The 10,594-nt window shown below is 44.6% G+C and overlaps 1 protein-coding gene across 1 annotated transcript; it reads left to right on the top strand.

Annotated features, from left to right (window-relative positions):
* Positions 1-384: 384 nt before the first annotated feature.
* Positions 385-7,400, top strand: LOC123427667 (nuclear pore complex protein NUP88). The gene is made up of 9 exons (XM_045111762.1): positions 385-888; positions 1,946-2,097; positions 2,455-2,577; positions 2,854-2,998; positions 3,712-3,773; positions 3,941-4,154; positions 5,369-6,283; positions 6,467-6,716; positions 6,812-7,400. Exons 1-9 carry the CDS (start codon positions 472-474, stop codon positions 7,084-7,086), a joined length of 2,553 nt encoding a protein of 850 aa, XP_044967697.1. The 5' UTR covers positions 385-471; the 3' UTR covers positions 7,087-7,400.
* Positions 7,401-10,594: the final 3,194 nt, after the last annotated feature.

Here is a 10,594-nt window from a genome sequence, read left to right as displayed (position 1 = left end):
AGCAACGAGTGTTGAGAAAGGGATATGAAGAAAGTGAAGATAGACACTGGCATGGAAAAGGACCGGACACTCGTCTAACGCTTGGGTTGTTTGTGTGGCGTTTGATTCATCACGATTCAACGATGCGTGTTGGACCATCGTGAGCATTAGGTCGGCCAGCCTGTGGGATATTTCTTTTTTTAGAAGGCATTTTTTTAGGCAAATTTAGAATATACTGTTATCAGCAACACAAGGTTCCATATTGTTATCGTAAAAAAACAGCATCCACATAGCCTTTTTTTTTTGAGGATTGCATCCACATTTGTTTTTTGAGCCGCTCACATCGGAAAGAGCCCGTGTGCTCCCGAAGCCTATACAGGGAGGCCCCCTAAAAGCCCAACAAGACGCCCACTCCCCTCTCCCTCCCGCAAACCTCAAACCCCACGACCGCTCCGCCCTCTCCGACAGCAGCGAAGCGCAACCTCGTCGGCGATGACTCGCATCACGGCGCCGGAGCTGTCGCCCTCGCCCCCGGACTCCCCGCCTCCCGCCCGCCGCTCCCCGGCCCCGGCGACCCCGTCCTCCCGCCGCCGCCCCTCCCCGTCCCCGTCCCTCGCGCTCACCCCCTCCTCCGCCTCCACTTCCGCCACCTCCTCGAGGCCCAGGCCCCGGCCCTCGCCCAAGAGGACCTACTCGCCGGCGCAGTGGGTCCCCGTCTCCTCCCACCCCGCCTTCGCGCTCCGCGGTGCCCTGGGCGGCGGCGGTGCCGCGTGGGATGCCGCCGGGTCGAGGCTGTACGTCTGGGACCCTTCGGCGCGCGGCGCCCACCGGGTGTCCGTGCGGATTCGCGACGCCGAGGCGGAGAGGGACGGGGAGGAGGTCGCCGTCGAAGCCGCCGTGCCTTCCGAGGTGAAGTGAATTCCCCCCTGGCTGCTTTTTAGTACTAGCAAAGGCCCTGTGAAATGCTAGGGATAGGCAAACGTTCCCCCCGTCCTCTAGTCACTAGGTCAGACCGTCAGAGGCATACATGTGAGAATCTAAATTGGTGATTATGGGAATTTGCAATTCGCTAGTACCTCTGTCCTGTGTGTGAACAAAAATGGGGAGAAACTTCTCTGTGTGATGTTGTGCAACTGGACATTGTGTGTGGAGCATTTGGATTTCTTAGTGTCGGGTCGTGTGTTAACTCAGGTAGTACTGTTTGCTACTCCAGGTACATCCTTTCCAAGAGGTTTGTACTGTGATGTAGGAAATATAGTGCGTCATATCCTCTAATTTTTACAAATGTGAAGTCGATATTATGATGTGCGATGGGCACTGGGTGGGAAAGAAGATGGGTCTACCTTCCCCTATATTTGTAAGGAGATTGGGTTTTAAACAGTTCGATAACATTAAAGTTTCTCTGAGCTCATTTCTTATGTAGTACAGTAGTATATAGTAATATAACTATGTAAAATAACTTTAGGCATCAAATGGTATACTATATCAGCTTCCATGTTTCTAGGCATGAAAATGCACCACCTAAGTTGTGCATTTTCACGTTTTAGAGATTTGACGAGAACATACATGGGGGAGGCTGAGGCATAATTGTACATTTCTTATTTGCATGTGAACTAAGGCTGCAAAAGAAATTCATTGATTCTTTCCTCATAGTGGGGAAATTTCCATTCCTGGCATAGTGATATAATAGCTTTTTCTGGAATGTGTGTATTCATATGCCAAAAATAAGGCCTATTTTATACCTACCTAACTGGTTCCTTTTGCAGCATTATTTGCTTCTTTTGATCTCACTTTTTGTCATGAAATGCCTTCATAGTTGAATTGAGAAAACTTTTATGCTTGTACTCATTGCTTGTGAGGTGGTAATCTTTTATAAGTTTCCACAGTAGGTGTTCTTTCTTTACCCTGATGATTGTTCTGTACTATCTTGCATTGACATAATCGATGCCGCTGCTGTGTTGTCCAGATGTTGATGCCGGAGAAAGATCTTGGTTTCGAGATCACTCATATATCACTTAATACGGATGGGTCATCATTACTCCTAGCTGGATCGCATAACATAAATGTTATGTATGTACATGAGAGGGTATCAGAAGATGGTGATACAATCATGTGCAGGTATATATCTTCAGCACAACCATATCTCATTTTGATAATGCACTCTTGCTCCTTTATGTCCTGAATGTTCTGAGATTATTCTAGTTATGAATATTTTTCTTGCAATAAAAAATTGAAACCAGTGGAAGAATATTCTTTTATTTCTCCTGCATGTCATTAGTCATGCACATCAAGAGAAATCTTCTACTCTTCTCATTGGGGTATTAAAGGCGTCTACAGAGTTTTCATTCACTCTGCAGTTTGGATTAATGTGATGTATAGGGTATAGCTATCTTTTCTTCTTCTTTTGACGCCATTGACCCATTGTTCATAACTTTATTATACTATAATGTTACCTTCCCCTGCATTTGACTACAGGACTGCACCAGTTGCTTCTCAGATTTTACCTACCAATAACGATGGCATAAAAGTTCTGCAGACATCTTGGCATCCTTTTAGCAGCAGCCATTTTGGTGTTTTGACATCAGATGCTGTTTTCAGGTATGCTAAAATGGATTTTGGTGCTACATGGAAGAGCTAATTTAAGCTTATTTAACATGCAATTTGTTGGAGTTTATGTAAATGGAAAATATATTTTCCTCTGTCCATTCCCATATCAGATACTCTTTTTTTCTGTGTGTTGTCATGTATATTTATTTATTTCTATGCCCATTCTTCATCTCTTCTTAAAAATTGATACAATATTGTTAGATCAACATAATGGAACCACTATATCAAATTTTCTGTAAGATAAATAATCAAGAACCATCTATGCAGGTTATTTGATCTCTCATTTGATTTGGAGCAACCAGAGCAGGAATTTTATTTGCAGCCAATTCTACCTGGAAGATGTCAGAATGCTTCGTCAATTTGTCCAGTGGCATTCTCTTATGGCAGTGATCATCTCTGGGATAGGTTTTCGGTATGTCTCTTGGTTGCAGTTGCCTAGATACTAGAAGCCCTCTCGAAAATAAACTTGCCCAGAATAGTTTAGAAATTTATCAGAATTATTATCTTAATGTAGCAAGCAAGATAGCATCACACTTAGAATAACTTCAAACCAGCTCTAGAGCAATTCAGAAGTGCATTTTGCACATGGGAATTTATCATTTTGCTAGTTTAAGCTTATTACATGGTACAAATATTTGTGGTATCAATTGATATTACTACACTATGTATGCAGCATCTTTATCCAATGAATTTGGGAATGCTATACTTATTTACTGTTTCTGTATGACTGTATCAGTACTATTTTTGTGTGTGTAAAGTCTACGCCTGTGCTGTTCATAACAGACTTACAGACACTTACTTGATGGCTCATGCATTTCAATTTTCCTTTCAAGTTGTCATTTGACATGTTGTTTGGGCATACTCCCTCCGTTTCCAAAAATATAAGACTTTTTAGAGATTTCAATATGGGCTACATACGGATGTATATAGATTTATTTTAGAGTGTAGATTCACTCATTTTGCTCCGTATGTAGTCTGTATTGGAATCTCTATAAAGGCTTATATTTAGAAACGGAGGGAGTACATGTTTAGTCTCTTCAAAGTTACCTTGATTAGGATTAATGTTTTGTATGTTGAGTAGTCAATCCATGTGCTTGGTTTTACATGTAAAGCCTGTTTATGCAGGTTTTCATCTTGTTCAGTGATGGTTCAATTTTTGTGCTCTGCCCCGTTGTTCCATTTGGATGGTAATATTGCACTTCTATATGCCCCCCTTCTTTCAGCGCTTATCATTTTTATGTTGCCTCACATTTTATTTCGATATGTTGCCTAACATTGTGAGAACTCTTAATTTCATGTTATAGGCTGTACTTTAACTACATTATTGATTTGGCATTTATTTTCTATGATGCAGTGACTATAGTAAGAAACATATTGAAGAAATATATGAAGATGTTAATACATTTGGGTTGAAATCTTCAAATCCAAATGTTGTCACGAACTCACATTTGGCCATTGTATGGTTGGAGGCAACATTTCCGGAGCTGCTTCGTCAATCAGCAGATAGCAGCACACTGATGTCAAGAGCTCGTGCATTTGCCCCAGTAGACGATTCTCTAACTCTACAGGTACGCCTCTATTGACTTTCTGAAATATATCTGAGAATGACCGAGCAAGTGTGGCTTTATGTGTTTAACTGGAGAATTCAGCTTTTGTGGTGTTCGAATGGGGCTGATGCTTTTATGATCTTGGGACGGCTAGACGTATGAAATCTTCTCATGCATTATCACATTTGGTTTTAACATGTTAATATCAAGTAAACACCTTTAGAACGAACAAAGTAAATTACTTCTGGTCAGAAATATTTTGAGGCGAGATTCAACTGTCGATACAAGTAGCACATCACCTCTATTCCTTGCTGTATACTCCCTCCGCCCCGAATTACTTGTCTTAGATTTGTCTAGGTACATGTGTTATAGCATCCTAACTTTATATTACCTCCGCCCCAAATTACTTGTCGTAGATTTGTCTAGATACGGATGTATCTAGACACATTTTAGTGTTGATACATCCATATCTAGACAAATCCACGACAAGTAATTTGGGACGGAGGTAATATAAAGTTAGGATGCTGCAACACAACCATGATGAAGAGGAAAGAAAAAGGCATGCCTCTTAAACAAGTAATTTATTCATTTAAGTGTTCATAGTCAATCCTATGCTTTTCTAGTACTACATAAGATTGTTGATTTCTAAGAGTAGGATCCATTTGGCTCGTGACCAAACATTTGCCACAGTTTGCACATAGTCATGGCTGCCAGTGCCACACTCATGTGTTCACGTGAGACGTGACACTTCCTCTGCAGGCGCAGGTTTACTACTGTAATTGTGTCAACATATATATTTTTTGAGAAATGTGTCAACAAATATTGTACCCACAGTTTTGGTCATGGCTGGACAATTGGTTAAATGTTCTGATAGCCAGCACACTTTTGGAGAAAGGAAACACTATGTTAGACATTGATTTTACTGTTTTAAATTCTCTTCGAAAATCACTATAGTGGTTATATTTGGCTGACTTACTATAGGTATAAAATTCTCTATTAGTAATATCTACCACTCATTTTGAATTCTGAAGTTCCTTGAGGAAACAAGACAAATCAGCATTAAATGTTAAAATTTACGGAACATGTTATACAGAAAATCAACAAAATGCCAACTATTCCAGAACTGACTACTATTTATAACTGAGAAATATCATCATTCTGACTGCTAATGTGACCTTCATTCTATGTTTTTATCATGAATCAGTGTGTATTAATCAGATTGAGCACCCATGCAGGGGCCTCTTTGTAGAGTTTGTGAGGAAAACAATGAACTCGAAGGCAAGAGCAGCTCTTGTGAAGGTAAAGCTGTGGGTTTTGTGTACAGTTCTGTTGGCAAAGATTCAGTTCTTGTAACTGCCTGGGGTAGTGGACAGCTCCAGATTGATGCTCTAGCCGATGAAATCCAACCACAATGGAGCATTGGGGTTCCTACTCGCCTTAATGTTGATTCACATGGACGCATAAAGAGCGTTGCTATGATATGTGACTCTAATCCACAAGATTCGTCGGCCCTGAGATCACATCGCCCATCCAGTATGGGGTCAAATGTGAAGAACAATACAGAAGCTGTCTGGATGGGACATTCTCCTCCTTTGCTAAGACTCTCAATTGTGGATTTGGCATTACCAAAAACTTCTAACGGTAGCTCTTTATCATTGTTTCTGGATCCCCTTGTCCCAGAGAGATTTTATTGTGCACATGGCGGGGGACTTGACATGGTCACGTTGCACTTCCTGCCGTTTTCATACCCTGAAATGGCCTCCACACCACCCTCGGTGCATCCTGTACTCACCACAGGCAACAGTGATACAAGTTCTCCCTTCCTTTCTGGATTTGTCGCTATAGCGGATGCATATGGCCATGTGCAGTTAGTTGGCATCACATACACTGGCGAGTGCTTTGTGGTAGAAATGAAGGGTTGGAAGGAGCCAACACCTCTTCAGCTTGACATATGTAGCAAGGACATCAAGGATGTGGAATCTTCCACAACTGGAATGATCAGTAAAGAACTTCTTGCTGGTCCAGATCCACCCATACTTCCATCTTCAACAAGCCTGAGGTCGTTGACCCCTGACTCCATCGAAGGGAAGTCCACACTTCATCACTATATTAAGGTTTTCCATGAGCACTATGTGGAGTATGGGCACAAGGTAAGAGCTATCTTCATGGTATTTTGTGCATATCCCTTATCAACTTAGAATATGTCACATGCCATTGTTGGTGCACAAGTAAAAGTCATTCAATTGTGGAGTTAACTGAACATGTTACATCTTTTAATCCCCACAATATAAGCATATCACTAAAGATCGTTGATTCATTTGAATGATGTTCAGGTTTTCATCGAGCTCAAGGAACATGAAGATTATGTAAAGACAGAGATTGAAGACAAGCAGAAACGCTTACAAGCAGTGAAGCAGTCACTTCTATCCATAGAAGCCAAAGACGAAGAGATAAACAAGCGGGTCGATCGGGCCTCCATGGTGTACGATCTGTTGGAAAAGCGCATAGAAAGCTTCAAGATGCTGCCTGCAGCAAACAAGAAACCGTTGTCGCAAGCAGAGCTGGAGTTCAAGTCACAGCTTGGTCTGTACTCTGTAGTTGAGAAACCTGACTTCACATTCGCCCCTTGCAGCTTCATCATGCCCTAACAAACTCTGTGCGTGCTAAAACTTGTGCAGATAGGTTTGCGGACGTGGAGCTGGACGCTCTGCATACTTCCATTGCTGCCCTGGGCGCAAGGATGAAACGGTTTGCCCAACCGTCCCTGGGCGGTGGCACAGCCGGCATGGGAGTGGCGCCGTGGCAGGCGCCGAAGGCTGGGAGAGGCCACGTTTCGGAGTCCCAGATGTTGCTGATGAAGTCTTCGCTCGAGAGGCTGTCGCTCCTCAACGAGGAGAACAATCAGAAGCTACGGGTTATCGAGACTGAGCTCAAGAACAAGGAACAGCAGTAGTACCGTGGTCGGTGATACTTGGTTTTGAATCGCACCCAAAGGGAATTGCTGGCAGATGTTGGCTCAAAAACTATGGAAGGCTTGCTCCTTCCGGTTCCTCGTAGGTTGTTGGGGGTGTGAATTATGCCCATGGCGCCAAGATTGTTGAGAAAGTAGTTGACCCTACGTTTAATCAGTAATTTTGGCACAATTGAGAGGTGTATTTTTGGATTAGATTAGAAGATGTGAAGCCTGACAGTACTGTTTTATTGTTTTGCTAACTTGGTGTGTTTGGTTCTTCCTGTTGGCTTATTTGATGGGTTATTATTGATGCACCCATGCGAGAAATTCCGGCTGATGGACGGGGCCGCGCTGCACGATTGACGGTCTCAGCCTCTCAGCTTGTACTGCTTTGGTCGGCTTTGCCGCTCAGTCGATTGACGAATCATTAGGGTTAGTTCTTTTGGCAACATATAAAAAATAAACTGCTTTCTCCTTAATTTTTCCATAAACCGTTTATCTTATCCATTTAGACTTCTAATTTAGTTACGTAATAATTAATTTAAAAGTCTCAGTAAATTTAAAGAATGGGTTTATTTTTCAAGCTATAAGAGGCAGCTTACTTTTTAGGGCCATGCTACGCTTTCGTCGGTTGCTTTTTAAAAAAGATCAATCGGGTCACCAGCCACCGGATCTGCCGTAGCGGCTGAGTGCGTCTCCATTATTGCAACATAGGCTTTGTTACAGAATTAATTCTGCAACATAGGTCTTGTTATGGAATTAGTTCTACTCCTTCCGTTTCTAAATATAAGTCTTTTAAGAGATTTCATTAAGGGTCTATATACGAAGCAAAATGAGTGAATCAACACTTTAAAGTATGTCTATATACATGCGTATGTAGTCCTCTAGTGAAACCTCTAAAAAGACTTATATTTAGGAACGGAGGGAGTACAACACATGATTTGTTGCGGAATTAGTTTGCAACACATGTTTTGTTGCAGAACTTTTTTGGAAATTATTTTATTATTATTTTTTAATAAGGTTTTGTTGAAAAAAAAAATAACGTCAAAGGTCATGTTGCAGAAAATTTTCGTAAGAAAAAATTAGTTGCACATCATCCATTATAACATCATATATATTTCAGAAGCATAGCCTTTGTTAAAAAAGCGCGTTCATTAACACGTGTCATGCTGAGAAGGTGACGGACACGATCACTGCATCCACCGTATGATGGTAAGCTTTTTCCTATTTTTTAAGCCTTTCAAAAATACTGTTCATTAACCCTAGCTGATACAAATTAATATCCGTTAAAGAATATGCGGGGTTATCCATAAACACGTACACGGACGATCTAGCTTGGCTGTTAGAGATTTTTTTTGGCTTGTACGCCAACCGAGATTTATTTTTTGTTCCTTTTTTTGAGAATGAACTACCCCAACACCAAAACCCCTCTCAGTTGGTACATTCAGAGAGCCTGAACCGAGATATCCGTACTAGAGTATCTGTTTAAATCAGATCATTTCGATCAGCTAGCTAGGCCTGCACAGAAGTACTCCCTCCCTCTCAAAATAAATGTATTCCGGCTGTGCCAACAAAATTTTATATTAAAACTAGGCCTGAAGCTTAGTACTCCCTCCGTCCCAAAATAAGTGTCTCAACTTTGTATTAGCTCTAGTATAAAATTGTATTAAGCTTGAGACACTTATTTCGAAACGGAGGGAGTATAATTTTATACTAGAACTTGGTACAAATTTAAAACAGTTATTTTGAGACGAAGAAAGTAGATACTAGATAGAATCCCGGCTGTGCCAACAGAATCCGGGCTGGAGCGACGACAACGTAAATATAGAGAGCTCGGGATTCCTCGAGAGCTAGGTGCGGGCGGACAGCTTCGGCCTCGAGGACCTGGACGCGGTGGTGCAGAAGAAGACCCTCGCCATGGAGAGATGGTTGCGGCAAGCAGGGCGGCGGCGACCGGCCCATGGTGTCCTGGGAGATCGACCTCGCCAAGCTCGACACCCACCACTGGGAATCGCCATGGATCATCCTCGCTGGGCTTTGGATGCCGTTCCAAAATATTGTAACTTCCTAATGCCAGCTCCACCGCGCGACCCCATCCTGTCCGGCCCCGTTTGTTTGGGGTAAAAGAAACAAACATGTGGCTCAGCGCGAGACGGTTCAGATCCATCTTGTCTGTTTTGTGTCCGGCACGACCCATTTCGAGCGCAAACTTGCGCGGGGTTTGGGTCGCGACGAACATCAAACGGACGCGCGCTCGTCCGCATTGGGGACGCGTGGCAGGCGGCCACCTACCTCCCACCCCACACATCAATGCGCACAAGCGGCCGAGCCCGGCTGTCATCCGGCCAGGGAACGGTCGCGGTCCTTCTTAAATGAGGAAGGCGTGGACCAGTCGTCGTCCACAGTTTCCATCGCCACCCAGCGGCCTCCTCGAAACCCGACAGCCAAACCCTAGCAGCCTCCTCGAACTCGTCGGCCGCCCACCTTGCAGCCATGGGCCCGTGGAACTACGGCCGCAAAGGAAAGCACGACCGCGAGGCTGGCTCCTCGTCGGGACGACGCCGCGGCTCCGTGAAGGAGGAGGCCGCATCGCCACCGCGTCTCCCTTCACCATCGCCCCTAGGCCCGCCGGCCAGCGCGACCGGCAGTACCTCAGCGCTGAGGTATGCCGGCGCTACTGGGAGACGAGGACGCCGGTCCCGTGGAGCGACGTCCACCTCCCCAACGCGTGGCACCTCTCCGCCGACCGGGTCCCTATCCCGCCGGTGGTGACGAGCGGCCGTGCACGCCGCGATGAGATCTATCCGGCCTCTTTTGACACTATCAACACGTTTTAGTTGTCCTCTATGCACTAGGGCTTTTGGAGGCCTGCGTTGAATATGCTCATACCATCTCAGACGACGTTGGAAAAGCTTTTCTTCAATCGGCGCTGTTGGGGAACGTCGCATGGGAAACAAAAATTTTCCTACGCGCACGAAGACCTATCATGGTGATGTCCATCTACGAGAGGGGATTTCCGATCTACGTACCCTTGTAGATCGCACAGCAGAAGCGTTAGTGAACGCGGTTGATGTAGTGGAACGTCCTCACGTCCCTCGATCCGTCCCGCGAACCGTCCCGCGATCCATCCCACGATCTAGTGCCGAACGGACGGCACCTCCGCGTTCAGCACACGTACAGCTCGACGATGATCTCGGCCTTCTTGATCCAGCAAGAGAGACAGAGAGGTAGATGAGTTCTCTGGCAGCGTGACGACGCTCCGGAGGTTGATGGTGATCTGATCTCGGCAGGGCTCCGCCCTAGCTCCGCAGAAACGCGATCTAGAGGAAAAACCGTGGAGGTATGTGGTCGGGCTGCCGTGGCAAAAGTTGTCTCAAATCAGCCCTAATACCTCCGTATATATAGGTGGGAGGGGAGGGGCCTTGCCTTGAGGCTCAAGGAGACCCAAGGGGGTCGGCCGAACCAAGGGGGGAAGTCCTCCCCTTCCAAACCGAATCCAACTTGGATT

This window comes from Hordeum vulgare, chromosome 2H (assembly GCF_904849725.1).
Source record: "Hordeum vulgare subsp. vulgare chromosome 2H, MorexV3_pseudomolecules_assembly, whole genome shotgun sequence".
Lineage (NCBI taxonomy): Eukaryota > Viridiplantae > Streptophyta > Magnoliopsida > Poales > Poaceae > Hordeum > Hordeum vulgare.
The sequence above is the reverse complement of the archived record's forward strand: the minus strand, read 5'-3'. Positions and strand labels throughout refer to the sequence as shown.

What these genes read in the sequence shown, in the direction of transcription:
- LOC123427667 (XM_045111762.1), top strand. Translation starts at nt 472, where the DNA reads ATGACTCGCATCACGGCGCCGGAGCTGTCGCCCTCGCCCCCGGACTCC. An exon ending in AAGCCGCCGTGCCTTCCGAG is followed by an intron (nt 889 to 1,945) that starts GTGAAGTGAATT and finishes TGTGTTGTCCAG; the next exon opens with ATGTTGATGCCGGAGAAAGA. An exon ending in GGAGTTCAAGTCACAGCTTG is followed by an intron (nt 6,717 to 6,811) that starts GTCTGTACTCTG and finishes AAACTTGTGCAG; the next exon opens with ATAGGTTTGCGGACGTGGAG.